This window comes from Pleurodeles waltl, chromosome 9 (assembly GCF_031143425.1).
Source record: "Pleurodeles waltl isolate 20211129_DDA chromosome 9, aPleWal1.hap1.20221129, whole genome shotgun sequence".
Classification (NCBI taxonomy): Eukaryota; Metazoa; Chordata; class Amphibia; order Caudata; family Salamandridae; genus Pleurodeles; species Pleurodeles waltl.
The window spans coordinates 60494436-60512050 of record NC_090448.1 but is presented as its reverse complement, the minus strand read 5'-3'; the positions used below and the strand labels follow the sequence as shown (position 1 = coordinate 60512050).

At 41.0% G+C, this 17615-nt stretch overlaps 1 protein-coding gene across 1 annotated transcript in view; it reads left to right on the top strand.

Moving 5' to 3' along the window:
• CHCHD4 (coiled-coil-helix-coiled-coil-helix domain containing 4) overlaps positions 1-17615 on the top strand; it is a 71158-nt gene that overhangs the window by 2698 nt on the left and 50845 nt on the right. Inside the window, exon 2 of the mRNA XM_069206288.1 lies at positions 10113-10211. Within this exon, the coding sequence (XP_069062389.1) occupies positions 10113-10211 (99 nt within the window). The remainder of the gene's footprint in view (positions 1-10112; positions 10212-17615) is intronic.

Here is a 17615-nt window from a genome sequence, read left to right as displayed (position 1 = left end):
ATGTTGACGAACAACGTATTCTTTTTGAATCATCAAAGTTTATTAAAAGGTCCTCAAGCAACCAATCTCTAGGGATGTTAAGGTAAAACGCTTGATATTTGGCAATCTTATTTTATTGTTAAGCAACAGTAAAACTTGATAACGATCAGTTTTCTGTAAGAAAATAGCTGAATTTTAGATTTTTTTTGTTATCTAGCCCTGCAAAATTATCGTACAAACGTAACGAGAGAACGTTTGATTGGACCACATTATTGCAGTGTCTAGAAAAGTATTTGAACTATAATCTTTGTGAATGCACAACGGGGGTTCTTTAGAGGGCGTGATTCACGCAAGAATGGGAGTAGTGACCTCCCAGAGTGCGGTTGCAACGTCAGAAACTCCATTACTTCCTCTGACTTCTTGCAGTGTGTACAGGAGCTGGTGCAGCAGTGGTTGTGCAGTTCTTGGCTTCTGTCAACTGACTTTTTGACATTACCTATTCCTAATTGAAATAGTGTCTGCGACTGCTGCAAGTTTCCTCTGAGCGGTTGCTACACCCATTCTCGTGTGAATCCTATGGTGGCTAATCTTTTGCCCTGTTGAAAACACTGCTGATTATTCTTTGGGGTCAAAATGTTGCTGAGCCGGTCACAGATTCTCCATGAAATATTTACTGAACACAATTCTGACCCTCTGATATTGTAATTCATATGTTTTAAATTGTATCTATTTGTTCTCTCTTCTCTTTTGTTCACTATGCTGTTACGATCTTGTTTTAGTCCTTTACCGCCTTTGAGATCAATGTTTGTTTCTACAATCATATGATCCCTTTTTATTTTTGGCCTCACTATTTCTCTTTTATTGTAATTTTTTTAGCGACCTGGATTGAAATAATCTTGTATGAGGATTGCTGTGCTTTAAAAAGAAAAAAGTATTTTATACAATACCCTAGATCCTTTACGAATTGCCTGTTAGCCCTATCTTTTTTTAGTCTAAAATTTGTCAACAGACATGATTTCATTACACCAAGTGTATTTGACCTCCTCCTCCCATGTTTCAAGGAATATAATAATATTGCCTTATAACGAGAATCTTATGGAATCCATTTAGAAACGTGGCATGGATGTAGTGTCTGATCATGCTATGAGATAATGCAGTGTTTTGCTTTTTGTAAGATTTGTTTCTTGTATTGTCAATTGTTGATGAGATATTTAGGAAGGTTTTTGTTGCAAAAAAGCTTTTAGCTTTGTGGTATTTAAGTTATAGGGTTTACAGGCCTTCACACAAGGATATCATTGCACCTGCTTTCTTGCCAAAGAAATTTGATTAACTCATTATGGAATATTTGTGCTTTAGTATCTGGGTTATTTTTTTGTATTAAATGTCACCTACGTTTTGTTTGTGTTTCTGTTTTTCTGTTGTACCTTATTTCCTGTTCTGTTTAATCCACTATCCTTTTCAGAGAGTGTTTTTAGATGTAGTGTTCGTCACCCCTCAGAAACTGAATTCTCACTTTGTTGCATTCATTTCCCGTTATCTGTACTTCCTGCAGAGCTTTAACTTGTGTTCTAAATCCTGTGATCCACATAAAGTGAATTTATAAATATTGCTGTGCCTGGCCTTTGGTGTGGAGGCCCTTACAATTAAACTTGATTTCGCCCTAACTTCTTCCTCGTTGCTTCACAATCACGATAACACTAAAACCTTGAGATTTAATTGCTGCCCAAAGAGAGGAGAAGAGCACCAAGCACGATGACCATTGCATAACGAAAACATTGCTTCAGACTGTGCATAACCAACCGTGTATATTCAGCTTGACTAACCATTATGACACAGCTTTGATGAATTGATTTCTGGAAGTCAATAAATTCTGTCATGAATTCTTAAAGTGTGTTTCCGTCTGAGTTTATTAAGTTGCTCATGTCTGGCTTGCTCCATCTCTTCTGCCTCCCACCGACACCCACATCCCCATGTCTCCTTTGGACAGAGTACCCACAAGCGTTGGGACTAAGATGAGCCCTTGCGGGGCCCTCTTTTGTCTCCCAACTCTGTAGGGTGTGTGTAGTGACCAGAGTGCAGGGGTGCAAAACACTGTTCCATATCTTAAACTACCCATGAGCTATGTTCACTTATTTTCACTTTCCATAACCTGATACTGAGTTGAACCCTATGTTGATCAATTTTCCTCTCACCTATCTCTTGTTAACAGTTTTGCGTGTGGTGGCCTGACCGTGAGCAGATTGACTTTTCCTCTCATTTATCCATTCATCCTACAGCCCCTGCTACCCTGCCCGAATTGTCAAGAGATTGGAAGATCAAGTCATATCAACCCTGTTCCACTTAGTTACACCCTCCTAACACTTAAGATCCAGATTCTGGCCACATAACCTACAGTGGATGGATTACTTATACTCAAAACTCCATTTCACGTTTCTCAGTTGGATACAGTAAAACGAAACTAGACCAACTCTCTCGTTTTCTCATGAGCTCAAGAGTGTTTGTAACTCATGTCGCAGATGCCCAGGACATATTGTTTGGGTCAAGGGATACAAGTTTACATATTAATTTTGTCCTCTGGACAAGTAGGCCCAACCCCTTTTACTACAAACTCTTTGGCTGCCAGATTATAGTACCACAGTAAGGGCCTACAAAAGAGGAGTGTCTGCCTCGAGGGCGATATTCTTAGCCATATATACAAGCTATTCAGATTTTATAAATGATTCATTAATGCAAAACCTTTCCTACTTGGGTGAGCACTTTAAAAAAAAATACATTAACCTGTGAGATCATCTTGTTACTGTCAGTGCTTACTGTATAAAAAACTTGGTGAGTAAGAATACATTCACTCTAAAGTGCTTAATATCATAATGTATGGCGCCTTTCCCTTATGTCAGTCACTTGGACCACATTTGTACAAAAACAATGACTTTGGTTTTTATTGAATAATGCACTTTTTGTTTACTGTGCAGAAGTCATTTGCAGTTAAAAAATGTGTGTCTTTTGCCGTGCCACTAATGATTAAGGTCTGTCAAAAGACAAAAAGGTCACGCGTATATTGTCTCAGTGGGAGGTTCATGGAGGTGGTTAACTTGGTGCCAATGGTTAAAAGGTTGGGAGACTTGTAAGTGGATGGTATGGTAGTTCGGATAGTAGTAGCAGTCTTGTTAGTGACTGGCAAATGAATGTCCTAAATAGATCAAGGTTTTGGACATTCTCTATAGTCCTCGGCCAGTTCGTTCTAATGCGGTCACAGACCTCATTGAGACGGACTGTATATACTTATTATCTCACTGGTAGGTTTTTGGTGCAAAATATAATAGTTAAGGTTACTTTCAATGCTCCACACCCTCCCTGAATATATGCAAATACACTTACAAGCTTGAAAGCAAGATCGATATCTGCTTGCAAAATAAAAGTGCAGAATAATGCACTTGCAAAAATGTTTTGCTAAACCATTGTGGAAGTTCAGATACCATGTCATCATTTAGTAAAGTATATTTGATGCATATTAATAATGAAAAAAAAGATAAGTAATGGAGAATTAGTGGAAACCATTGTGGGCAACATGAAAATGCGAGGCTCAGTTCTTAAAGAAAGTCACAAAAGTACACCTACCAGTATATGTCCTTCTATAGGTGGAGATTTACAACTTTCAGAAATGTCCAAGTTTTTAGAAGAACGCCAGCAAACGTGTATATTTTGTAATTGTGAAAAATCTGCTAGATGATTGCAAATTTCCTTTCCCAGCACCCCTAATTTAGCACCCTGAAATGAGGTTTAACCTCCCCCCCCCTCTCCCCCCCACACTTGTCAGCACTAAATTTCCTACCTTTTCCAGGGTAGGAGAAGATTAAAGAGGAATTATTTCATATACTTAAACATACATTTGTAGGTGTGCAGAGACATGCAGAAAATTCAGACTCTTAATGTACTGCTTCCTGCCTACTTCCATCTCCTGTATATTGCTTTCTGGAAAGGTGGCAAAATCGGATCCTTAATTAATCACACAAAAGATGGTCAGCTTAACAAAACTCATCAAACATCCACCCAGACCAACATCTAACACACCCAAGGGTTGATAAGTTTTATATAGGAAGTTGGGAAATGCCTTTTGTGGGATAGAAGTGCCCTCACCTAGTAATAGTGGCATGCTTCAACATTAGGCTTCTACTACACTCCCTGTGTTGCTATTACCAGTGGTGGAGCAGTGTTCAGTTTTTTCAGGTATCCAATATATTGTCTAGATGTCACATGGTTAAAACTGCCCTGGCTATAGCAGATTATTCCAATCCTTCAAGAATAGGTTCTCCAGGTAGGATTAAAAACAAACTCTCGGATGGTTGTTGGGCATTGTCACCCTACCATCTCCTAAATCTAATCTAGATGGTTTGGCCATTCCTTCTAAAGTCACTCTGGATCGAAGTCCTTCGCCAGGTCTAAGTGATTGCTAAAGTCTACAACACTTTCAGCGTCCGTCTGTCAGTTTTTGTATGAGCAGCAAGATAACAGTTCTGTTGTGCAGTGGCCTTACTGTTCACCCTGGTATCTGACGAAAGGAGTTTTTCCTCTGAAAAATGAACATTTTCATGTTTAATGTCAATGTACAGATGGTAGCTATGTACGCTCATATATAAAAAGCACTACTCTGAAATATAGAACCACACATTAGATAAATTCTCCATGCAAATCCCTCAGAACTAAGAGGTGAAACACTGCAAACCATTAATCACAGCATGCACGCACAAGTGAAGGAAAACATGAGCATACAAACAAGTGATCAATCTAGTCATAAGTCGTCTTACCCTGTTGTCCAATTTATTATTGTTAACCTGGGGTATGAACAGGAGCGTCACTCTGTAGTCATACACTATATATGTAAAGACTAATTAGTTATGACAACAATGTCCAGGTGACCTATGTTAAGGAATTGAAGATGCCACACGTAGCAATTCTATGGTGTCCGTGTAGTATCACTGATACCTGAGCCCGTTTGTATAAAAATGAAAACATTACTGTTAAGGAGATTTATTCGTCACTCCTCTTCAAGACTGAATCATCCATCTTACATATCTGATGAAACTCCCCCATCTCCGTCAAGATGTTCAAAGAGAAGCAGGGAAACATTTTTTTTTTATTTATTTATTAGGGGCACCCAACCCCCTGTTATATTAAAAAAAAATAATAATAATACTGACGCCGTTCTGTGCCACTCGCTACCTGCCACATTTAGCAGTGGTATCTATAGAGTGGCGTAGATATAATCCCTGAGAAAAGGGCCCCATGTCAATGTAGTAGATGCACTCCTCCCCACTTACTACATCAGGGGACTGACGCCGCTGGTAGCCACTTGGTGCCCTCAGCCGATAGCGGTGTAGACAAAAGGGGGCCGCATGTTTCTTATTTTCGCAGGCCCTTATGTTTCGCGGGCCTGAGTCGATGCCCAGTATCACCGCGTCATGGCGCCAGGTGGTTCATCTGCTAGAGCACAAACCCACTGGTGCGCTAAAAGCCCCTCCATTGTTTGACCACAAATTCATACAACCAATGTTCGTTGTGGCCTCAAAAGAACCCGATATCTCTCAGAATAATTGAGGGGGGAAAAATGGGAGAACAAACCTGATAGAATAAAACCTGACCAAATATTATAATCTTGCCCCAGGTGGCCACGCCATTGTTGTTTTCCCTGCTATTTTTGCAACCACACCATAAAGTTAAATGCAGGAGGGAATTCGTGACCACCATGTGCTATACAGGCTTTCATCGCCTTGAATGCACCCTTTCTTGTATTGTACTTTAGCGGTAATCATTTGAAGCCCATTCTCTTGCAGATCTCACTGATGTACTCCATCCACTCAGTTACCTCCTAAGAAGGTGATGTTTTATTCTTCTCCTTCATTGAAGCTCTTGCTGGAGAAGCTCTCTCATCACTACTCACCTCCACTTGAGACATCTTCCCAGAAGCTGTCATGAAAGTCCAGATTCTTCCACTTCTGAAGAAACCCACACTACATCTGTCTGTATGCCCATCTGCTCATCTACCCTTCATCAACATGGTAATTGAAAAACCAGCCTCTGCTCAAGTCCAAGATTACACCAGCATCATCCATCTCCTGCACAAGTAACATTCGGCTTCAGATTGCACTGCAGCACAGCAATAGTTATCTTGCACATTGTAGATGAAACCTCTCATCCTCCTTTAACACAGTTGACCACTCCACTGTCATCGACACCCTGAAGTCTCGAATGGGAGTCTCTTGTAAGAGTTTTCAGTGGTTCCTCTCCCTGTGCACCAGACAACAATCCATTCACAAACGTACCTTTGTGTCTGCGAAGATGTCTCTGACCTGTGAAATCACCCAAGGTTCCATCTTTCACTTGTCATGCTCAACCTCTGCGTGGAGCCTCCTGGGGCTTTTTTCCCCCAATAATAGCATAACAATCTACCAATTTATGCCAACGATACACAACCCTATTTGAAATTCTCCTCCTTTCTTACTATCCAGAACCTCAAACACTGCCTGCTTGCTTGCTCCTGATTTAGACCTGGGTGTCTGCTTCCTGCTTGAAGCACAACCCTGCCAAGGCATAAATCCTCATATTCCTCAAGAACATCAAGCAAGAACTAGTCCTAAACTGACTCAGTAAACCGAACCTTGATGGCTTTGAACCTCAACTTAAACTCAATGCCAAGTTATTGGCTTAATCCTGGAAAAAAAATCTATCCATCAGGGAACACATTGCCCAGAAAGGAAGACAACTGATGCCAGCTCTCCCTGGTACAGAAAGTAAAACCATTCCTTCCAGAAAGCTACTTCTTCTAACTGAAGGTCAGATCCTCATACTCTTGCGTATGGATGGTGATAACGCCCTGTTCCACGGTCTCTCAGACTCTACACTGTGCCCCCCTCCTTTAAAGGCATCCTATTGTCTGGAGCATCCATGGGCTGCATACAGCCAAGACACTTTCAGAATGGACGCCAAAGAAGTATAAAAAAAAAAAATAAGGGCTTCCCTTTCTATGCACCCGATATCTGGAACAACATTGCTTTAACCGTATGCGCCTGCCTTTACCCTGCTCCAGTTTAGCAAATGACTAAAGACACTCGTCTTTAAAGAACACAATGTCAGGATGAAGCAATAGCCCACCTGTGCTCCAATAAACGAACAGCTACTTCGATCATGTGTTAACCATATCTTTGCTGTTTTCCCATATGCAGTGCTTCACTGCCTTTTGGCTGGGTTAAAGCTATACAGATGTCACAAACCTACTTGCATATTCACATGTCTCTTTCAGAAACTCTACCTGTGGCTCTTTAACATTTTAATTGCTGACACCTACAATAAAATCCTTTTCTTGGCAGTGTTCCTTCCTCCAGCTCGGCTATAAATGTTGGGCGCCTCATTTGCTGAAAAAAAAGTATTAACATCTTCTGGGTTCCAACATCCACTTCTTTTATATTTATCCTCCATCTTTTCTTTACTCAAATTTGTCTCTCAACTTTGTTGATTGTTATGCGAGTTTTGCCGTTTGTCTTTTATGTAGTTTCGGCCTTTGATGCTTTACCCCTTCCAGCAGTTCTTGAAGGAGTGTTTTTTTGATTGCCTCAAACCTCCTTTTTACCTTTGTCACTTTTGCCTGGTTTGAATGTACTATTTGTTTTAGGTTGATTCACCTTGCACTGGTGTTATCATTTTTATCCATCAATGATCTAAGTGTCTTCTGCATCCTCTGTGGATTAACAGTTGTTTCCAATTCTTCACAGCCGCTACTGCTTCTCATCTCTTACATTTCCTGAATTTGTGTGTACTGTCTTTGGTAAATGTTAAGTCTCCTGTTCACAGCTCCAAGTGTACCTCTTGTAACGCCGTCCTGGAAATCAGCAAACATTTTCTAGTGAGGCATGCCTTTTTGCTAAGGGGAAGGAAGGCCCAGGAACTGTGACATCAACTATTTGCAGGACGTTCTATCATGTTTGCTTATTCTGTAGTATACCATGGACTATGAATGTTTTTTTTGTCAATTTCTACTGTTTTACTTTACTTTTTCTGTATTGAAACTAACTTTTATTGAACCCGGCTGCTTCACTCTGACTCTTTCAAAGCTGCTTTCTAGAGTTTATCCATCTTCATGGTTTTCTTTCTTGCATTCCTCACACAGTAACCGCCTTGATCTATTTTCTTGCCTTTTTCGTCTTTGCACAGATTCTCTTTTTTACATTTTGTTAGTCCATTTTCATTGACGTTTTCTTTGTCCCAGGCATGTCTTACACACTCCTGGCGCGTGCTGTGCTTGACCCTGTGCATAGTAGTAAGCTTGCCTTTTTGTACAAATGCAAGAACTATCCATCAATGCCTTGTTTTGGTCAGTCAGGTCTACAATTGCAAAACTACTAGTTCTGAAGCATGTCTGAAGTCTAGAAGTGTACAACCTTTATCATTGTAGACACATGTATAAACAGCAGACTGTTTACTGCCTTCCTTTGGTGTCACAGATACAGAGCGATGGCAAGGAATGGCTGGTAGTGTTATATCACATCTGTTCTCAGTGAAGTAGCAACAGTTACTAGCCTATGCTTAGACAGTTGAACATTACAGAATGTTTTTTTGTATGCAGAATTAAATTCATCAGATCCTTTGGTCAACATTCTTTCGCCTGGAGGGTACGGGACATTAGCTGCCCCAGTAGCTGGGTTGTGTGTATAGGAAGTTTAATATTACAGAATGTTTGTATGCAGAATGAAATTTGTTATCAGATCTTTTGGTCAACATTCTTTCACCTGGACGGAGAGGGACATTACCTGCCCCAGTAGCCAGGCTGGTGGGGAAGTTTGAAGAACTTCAGTTTATCACAAATGTGTGCCCGGAAATGTGCATGCAAATTCAAGCTGAATTGGCAGTGGAAAATAGAGTTTTAGTGCAGGGATAAAATTGTTCCAACCTTTGGGCTGAGAGAGAGAGAATTTTTCGTCAGAGCCACGGACGCCATTAAGGAATGCCTGGCACTAAGACACATTAGCGAGTTATAGTGGGAGCCAGCAATGGATATAAGTATTGATTCATTGATCTATTGCTGTTTTACTAAAGACAAAAGCATATGGTTTTGTTTTAATGTACTACTGCTCTAAGTGGCCTCAGATCAGAATCGTTAATAAAGCATGAACGGAGCTAATGTTAAATGACAAATTGTGCAGGGGCCAGTTATTTGAAAGCATAATGGTAGATAATATACTTCAGATTAGTAGTGTGTCAATGAGGGTAAACTTTGACAATTTGAAATTTGTCCATAAAATAATTTCTATCTTTCTTTCTAAAGTCAATGGCCAGCTTGAACTATTTCAAAAGGTGATAAAAGTCACTATATAGTTGGCATATAAGAGTGGCAGTAGGACTTAAAGGACATTCTTCATTTGTCCAAGACAACCAACAATTCCATTATGGGTTATTGTCCATTTCTGTTGTTGAGAGGCCTGTCCCCAGGTTTGATCTTTCACCCTTGGTGTTTAAGAAGGAAGTGTGGTGTGGTATGTGCTGTTGAGCTGTACGAATGAGAATGGATGCATACAAAAACAAAAAGTTTGAGCAAATGAATCTGAAGCATTTTAAACTAAGTAAGGTGGATAGTACAGTGGGACAACTGGTTTGCCTTGAATTGCTGCATGATTTAGGTAAAGGTACAACTGTGTGGCCTGATCTCTAAAGAGGCATTTTGCGTTTGGAAGAGTGGTGTTTGTGGAAGGTGGTAAAGTGGAATTTGGGGGGCGTTTCCATTTTTAGAGGTAATTTGGAGTCCTGATTTTAATCCATTCTTAGTGAAGTGAATGTGTTCTTCAATGCTGTGGCGTCTGAAATTGTACGTGAGTGTTCTACTTTGCTGATCTAAAGTAGGATGTAGTTCTACTTGGCGTGGGCCACAGGCAAGTAGTGGCGAGTACGTGGGGCCACATCGTAGCAGATACCGTGATTTTGTGGTGCCTTAGTATGTTGTTCCTTTTGCCCTTGGTTATATTTTGTTAATCATTTTTCCTTTTTGTTTTCCTTTTGGGGTAGTTCTGGATGTTGGTTGAATGCCTGTGGTGTGTACGATGAGTGTTTGGAATGTGGAAACATTGACTTTTTTTCATTTTACCTTTTAGGGAAAGACAAAATTATCTTTGTGACCAAAGAAGATCATGAAACGCCAAGCAGTGCCGAGCTCATAGCTGATGACCCCAACGATCCATATGAAGACCATGGTAAGTAGTCTTTTCAGTAAGAGACCTTGTGCTTCCCATATTGGAAGCATGCACATTATAAGATGTTAGTGGATCAATGACGGATCTTGTAAACAAGGTGGAATATTTAATTGAGACCATTTATGTGGCATAATCTCTGCCTCCTTCTGAAGTGAATCCAACCTATTGAGACAAGAAACAACCAGGAGTTGTGAAATGCAAGCCCTCCTCCCCCATTCTAATCTGAATGCTGTAATCGAGCATGGATTCACAGCATCCCTCTGTTTTTTCCTGTCTCATATGAGACAAGGACATTTTAGTGTTGAGGTCTCCACCAGGCTTGGGCCTTCGTCATGATTTCCTGGGTTTTTCCCCTGCTTGGGGGAAGGGTTGTTTCAGAAGTTGAGTGGGGGCCTCTACAGGCAATGGGAGTGTGGTCTTGATCGCCAGCTTGGACTATTGCAGCAAGTAAATGGTAAGAGTTTTCATTGCGCCTGTATTTGAATTAATTCACCATAACCCTGTATGTGCAGGGTCTTCTTCAGCCACTCTCCTGTTGATGTAGTGGAAAGTCACTCACTGCACATGTGAGCTTTTGACAGCACATCAGGGAGATTCTTCAGGAATCCCATACAGCTAGTTATACCCCGAGAATAGTTGTAAAGCTTAAGGCATTTTGTGATATTTGAGTTTCGGATTCTAGGTGTAGTTTCCTGATTTCTTGTGCAGTTTTTATTTAGTGTTCAGTATGGGAAAACAGTAATCTAAGAGGAGACATAGTTCCCTTTCCTCTTTAAGCGCCTCCAAATCTCACTTGCCCAAGAAGTCAAGAGAGGGCAGAGGTACAGAAGCAGAAGAAAGAATCAAATTATTATTGAAATACTGACAGCTCAAAAAAAAGGGAGGGACTGACAGTAAGAGATCCTATTTATATCAGACGTTTCAGGATCTAATGACCGAGATAAAACAATACCACCTGGACCAGAAAGAGAAATATATTTTACAATGTGGCCCGCGTTAGACAAAATTTGAGTTTTCCTGCAGCCAAAAACCCAGTAATCTCGGAAGAGAGAAGGTTGCAGCAGTTTCAGAAGACTCTAATGAATGAGTTTCGACTGATCAGCAAGTTAATGAAAGGACTATGACAGGATTCATTTTCTAAGGTTTCTCAGGGCCCTATCCGTTAAAAGGTATGGAGAGCGAACTGCACAATATCTTCTGAGCCTTTTACAGTGTTTTAAATACACACGAAGAGACACTCTCCTGGGGCAGTATACAAAAATAAGTAAAATTTGCAGAATCGTAGTCCGCATTTTGCGAGCATAAGCATTTAATATCAGGGATGGTGGAACAGCTGTAGTTTACACCTTTTCATAGCTGCTGCTGAGGCCGAAAAATGTCCCAAAGGGAGTCAGCAAGTGAAAACCCCATATTGCAGTTTATGGAAATCTGCCACCCCGGCTCCCTCTATTTCTTTGCTAAACCTTTTACCTATCTACCCTCTGGTGCTAGACTCCCTTCCTGGCCCAACCCATCCTACAAGTTCTGGCCTGCACAGGCGCTATTTCTCCCTCTGCATGTGGCTACTGCTGAACCGACTGCCTTTTCCCCTATCTGGGATGAAGTGCAGTGCTCCTTGCCTGACCGGTTTGGGGATTCCTCTTCTGCACAGAGGCGTGCATCTCCTACGCCCCGGCAGGCTCTTTGGTTCTCTGCATGAGGGTTCTCGTGGCTGAGCTTGCAGGGATCCCGTGAGGCAGCTGCTCCCACCTTCTCATTGTATTATGGCATTTGTATGGTGCTTACTACCACCATGCGTGGCGCTGACACGCTTATCCACTCTGATAGCACTCTACACCGTGCAGGTGTGTAGTTGGAAGTGTGTTGTTTTTGGAGTGAGTGCTGTCTGGCACACCTGTTTTCCAAGCTGTTGGGGGAGGGGGGAGCATTAGAAGAGCCAATAATAGGCTTGCAAATGGCTTGTGTGCTTGCCTATGTTCGCATACACCCACCCAGAGCAATCAGGCCTATGGCTTTGCCTGTGTGTTGCGATTGACAATAGAAAACAGTCCTATGAACTTTCTGTGCAACGATATGATGGCCTGCCCGTAGGTGGCAGCATTGGATCGCGTACATTGAATCAGAAAAGGCAGCGGGTCATATGGAGTGATGTTCTACAATAGTGACCCTTAACCTTTTGACTTCTGTAGACCCCTCTTATTCATTGCCAGGGATTTGGGGCACTGAATCGTTATTGGAAGGCGGGGACCCCGGCTAAGCATTTCATGACACATTCATCAAGCAAATACACGTTTATGAAATATTTTATACAACTCACAACTGAGGCCTCTCATCGTCCTTAATATACTCTGTTGGATGCATTTTCACTGGTCCCACAAATCAATCTGGAGATACTAACTTAATTTTTAGTCTCCAATTTTAGAATCCCTCACGTTTACAGAACGTTTTAACGTTTTTAATTTTACACTTTGCTGCTTTATTCATTAGTTAATATTATTTAATTTTGTAATCAATTGCAGACAGTTGAAATGGCCCGTAAATTAGCATTAGCAAACTATAGTGCACACAAACGATAATGTGTGGAAATCGTGTTTCTTTGAATATTTAACATTTAAAATCTCGGTATTTACTGGCGCCTTGCTTCATTTATTCAGCTCTCCAAAGCTCTAAAATCTCTCCGAGTCATGCATGTGTTTTTTTGTTTCTGTGCTGGCTCTTTTCCAGACAATTCTTGATTCTGCGTTCCTCATTTCGGTTTGAAACACGGGCTTATTTATAAGTGTCGATCATAATGTGGGACCATTCGTCATCTTATTTTCGGATTCCTTCTAGTGAAGTGAATGAACCCCTCCTCACTTTTGAGCGTGGGTATCCTTTGGCCTGTTCTCCTTTGCGTACTCCCTTTGATTTCATGTTGTTTTGAAACTATCCAATAAGCCTTGATAACACAGCATGTGAAATATGAGTTAAGAGTTGGAGACACTTATTTTTTTCATGACCCACTTGCCTTTTCTGCTGCTCATCACTATTTAATGTTCTAGTCTAAGCGAAAAGGAAAATGGGTACAAGGCTAGGCGGAGCATCGGTGATGGAGACCGGGTCCTGGGAACCTTGTAAAGCATGTTTTAGTCATTCTGCCTTCGGTACAGTTGAACCTGGAGACAGTCAACCCAGTGTCTATGAGGAGTAAAAAAAATATTGATGTGAGCGATCTATGCGCCTTCTGAACCCAGAAGAAAGTACAGCTCCCCTTCTCTCTCTTCAGATACCAGCACTAAGCCAAGATGGACTCCGTTATCACAACAGCTGGCACAGTCATGTCATTAGTGTTGGCCCTCCGCGGCCAATGTAGCCTGTGGGAGTGGAACCAGAATATTGTGGACGAAATACTGTCTTAAATATTGTGTCCTAAATATTCTTTACAAAAATATCGCCCCCTGGGAGTAAAGTGTAAAAAAAAAACTATACCCATTAGGATGACATCTTGCTTAAGTCATATTTAGTAGGAAACATTAATGCTTTATTACAATTTGTCAACGACATAAAAGCAGCAAGGATATAGTTTTGCTTTCCTTTTTTAAGCCATCTGCAAGATGATCCCACGAACTGATGCCTATTTCTTACTTGGGAACTAAGGTGACACCCTGTCATGTATTTTGGGACAACTACTTTTGACTCAGTAAGGAACACTGAAAAACCTTTGAGGAGCAGAGAAACCCTTTAAGATTTGTATCATCAGCCGAGGTGGTTGGTGGAGTTTCACACTCATTAGTTTATCGCGCTGGTGACTTGAGGTCATCCTGCTGTGATTCATACCTCTGCTCAAATGCAGCTGGTGCCCAGACCTGTGAAGTGTGGGATTCAAGCCAGCTGGCATTTGTGGTGGGAAAGCAAAGGAGGGAGAAGGATGGGAAGAGGCGTTATTGACGTAACAATGGATGCCATCTCCATTGTGAGAATAAGCTTTGTTTGCTGATCAGTAGCAGAGCGGTTTGCATTTTGTCCTCCGAAGGTCATAGGACAGACCACATATGACGAATGGGCTCCTGCCCAAATGGGTCACGAGGACAGTAGTTCAACTACAGAAACAACAAAAATGTTTGAACGCAGGGTAGAAATCTCTTGTATAGAACAAGGGAATTTGTTTTGCAACCAAGTCCAGAAAGATCCACACTCATTCTCTATAGAAGCGGAAGCTTTATTTTCGACCTTTGCTGTGCAGACTGTGTAAATAACAGCTGTTCGTGTTCTGATTTGTCGAGGAGCTAACACCCACAATAGATTCTTGAATGTGATTTTTTTATTTTTAGAAATTTGCTTTTGCATAAATATGTGATACTCCGCAAAATTAGACGAAATTGAAGACCAGTGTTTAGCACTTTTTTAGTGCAAAAGCACCCATCCGAGGACGCAAGGGCGCATTTTGCACTTGAAGTGCCCCAAACACAACTACTGCGAACAACAGCCCCTGGCGTTCTAGTTATTTGCATTGTTCATGTTTCCCCGCACTAAGATTGATTAATATTGCCACTTGGAGTAATTATGGGAATTTATGCGTCATTACGCCTATATAGCAGAAATTTCACCCCGGCCTATTCTCAAACAGCAGCTAGCACCATCTCTAACTTTTTTTTTATATTCACAATCAGGTGGAAGATGTATTGAGTACGTGAACCCATATATATATATATATATATATATATATATATATATATATATATATATATATATATATATAGTTTTCTTTTCAAGCAGGAAAATCATCTTCCTTGTTAGAAATGTGTCCATGCTGTATTCTGCACCAGGCCATATTTCTCCATCTTAAATATCTGATTCAGAGTACAAGACCTTCTAGTGCATTTGCATTTCAATTGAAAGTACGAAATGGAGAACAAGATGTCCCTGTGCACTGTCACATTGATGCTGTCCCTAATGTTTTCTAGGAACCAAGTGTGTTACAACCTGTCTTCTGAGATGCATTGCTAACTGGACTTCCACTCGTGTCCATTTGGTGGGGGCACCTCTAACTGCCTCCTAGCCATCTTGGCAGTATGATGGCAACATTTGATAATTATTCCTGTGCACTTGAAAAAGATGAAATTTTAAAACTTTACAGCTAACAGGAAGTGCTACAAAAGCCTTGCAGCTCGTGTGTTTTTAGGCTATAATCTGGGATGAAAATGGCAAACATTGAGTTTGAGGAGACAATGTCACTGAAGCTGTCAAACAAAGCGAGAATAATCTATTACACATTCCAGATAAAGCAGACCACTAACCATAAACTATTCAGAAATACTTGAAATCCACATGTGCTGAAGAACCCCATAGACCTCAGGCAGGTCCCAGATAGTGTGAGAACCGCCCCGATCTCTCATTGATAACATTGTGAACATTATCGATATAATCGAAAAATTTACACCAAGGCCAGCTTTAGGGCAGTGTGACTGGTGCGGCTGCAGTGGGCGCTGACCTGAGGAGGGGGCGCTGATTTCAGGGCGGGGGGTGGGGGCTATGTTTAGCAATTACTTACAATTTTAAAAACACCTGATTCAGAGTTCCTTGCTCCTCCAGCTTTCAGGCAGCAATAAAATGTCAAGATGACTCTTGTGATTAATGTTCCTGCAAGAGAGAGAGATGGAGTTTTGTCTATTGGCAGTTTTAACATGCCATAAAGTAGCCCAGAGGGATAACAACGGCTGCTGCAAAAATTATTTTCCCGCCGGGCACCACCAGCGCTAAAGCCGCCCGGATGAGCACCATCCCTCCAAGCAGTCTTTACTTCTACTGTCAACCCTCTTGTTTGATGCACTTTGTGGACTGCCACAAGTAGTAAGGGCTGCTTCCCTATCAGTTTGTTAATCTGGCAGATTCATTTGCAATAATCTTGATCCTGCCTGTCCCGAACAGTCAACTGCATTGGTTCTTAACCTGTTGACTTCTGTGGACCCCCACTCAGTCATTACTTGAATCTAGGGACCTCTACTGAATCTTTATGGTATATGGGAACCTATTGAGTCAATACTGGAAACCGGGGCCCCCGGCTTAAGCTGTCTTGATGATTTGAACCTGATTAAAATACGCAAGTACAGAAACAGGCATTCATCAGATACACAACTGAATAAATACTTTTTTTAATTGATGAAGTGTAAAAAAAAAAAAAAAAAAAATCTAACATTTCCTTTTATTTGTAGGGTTGGGGCTTTTTTAGATTCAATTGAGGCCACTCATCACCTATACTATATTCTTTTTGATGCCTTTGCACGACTGTCCCAAATCAACCTGATAACATCAACTCAATTGTTAGCTTCCAATTTGAAATTTCTTCACATTTACAGAAAGTTTTAAAAAAAGTAATTTTTAAATTTTGCTTCTGTGCTTGTATACGCTTAATTAATCTGTTAATATTTAATTTTTGGAGCAGTCGCAGATCCCTCAGAGGTCCCCAGCCAGTGCTTAATTTGTAAATAAAAACGTGCTGGTGCCCAAAGCTCTCCTGTGAAATGCACAGCTGCTGCAGTTAAATGTGCAAGTACTGAATACTGAAGCAGCCTAATCCTGAAGCCATCTCGGGCCTCTTTAATCCATTTACAGCCACTCCTGCCCCTTCAGCTTAATGTTGCAGCCTTCTGCTTTCTCCCTTTGTGACACTTTCTCGTTTTTATCTTCCTCTGCCTTTCCCATATGTGCCTTTTGCTCGCAGGAAATGCCTGGTGCAGAAAAACAATTGCCGGCCCTCAAAAATAACTGCTGGTGCCCGCACCGAATCCACAGGCTCAAATTAAGCACTGTCCCCTGCCCACAGGTGAAGAGCCTCCGGTCTACTGCCAAGCCTCTGCGGATTTTTATAAACTTCCCCCTTTAATAAAAAGTAACTGTGCCTACAAAAAAAGCTTTTATACGTTTCTCAATAATCAAATGTAAAATCTCAAACGGTCTCAACTGTTCCTTTCCTAAGATTTTAAAGCTAGAGGTCACCCAATACTTAATTGTTTACTTCATGACTGTAAATCCAGTTCTAAACAACTTGACAATGATCGCTTAATCCTAAAAGATCAGTGTTTATCTCAGTCCAAAGCAAGTACTTTGAGATGGGAACATTGACATCCAAATAAAACAAATATATGCTGGCACCTCACATCTTTCACAGTCCCCTAACAGATCATTTACCACTACCTAGGTTTTCACTGCTTTTGTACTGGTGATGATTCTGCCTGCTGCAGAGAGGATTGAAATACCTACATTCCCAGGTTCTGTAAGACATACTTGTACGCTCTTAATTAATTTTAAATCCCACTTTTCCTCTACTTTGATAAAGCCTGAGGAAAAACCTGTAAAGATGCTTTGTACATTGGTTGGTTGAGAATATAATTTTTTAACCTGCTACCACAACACGATTAGCCTTGC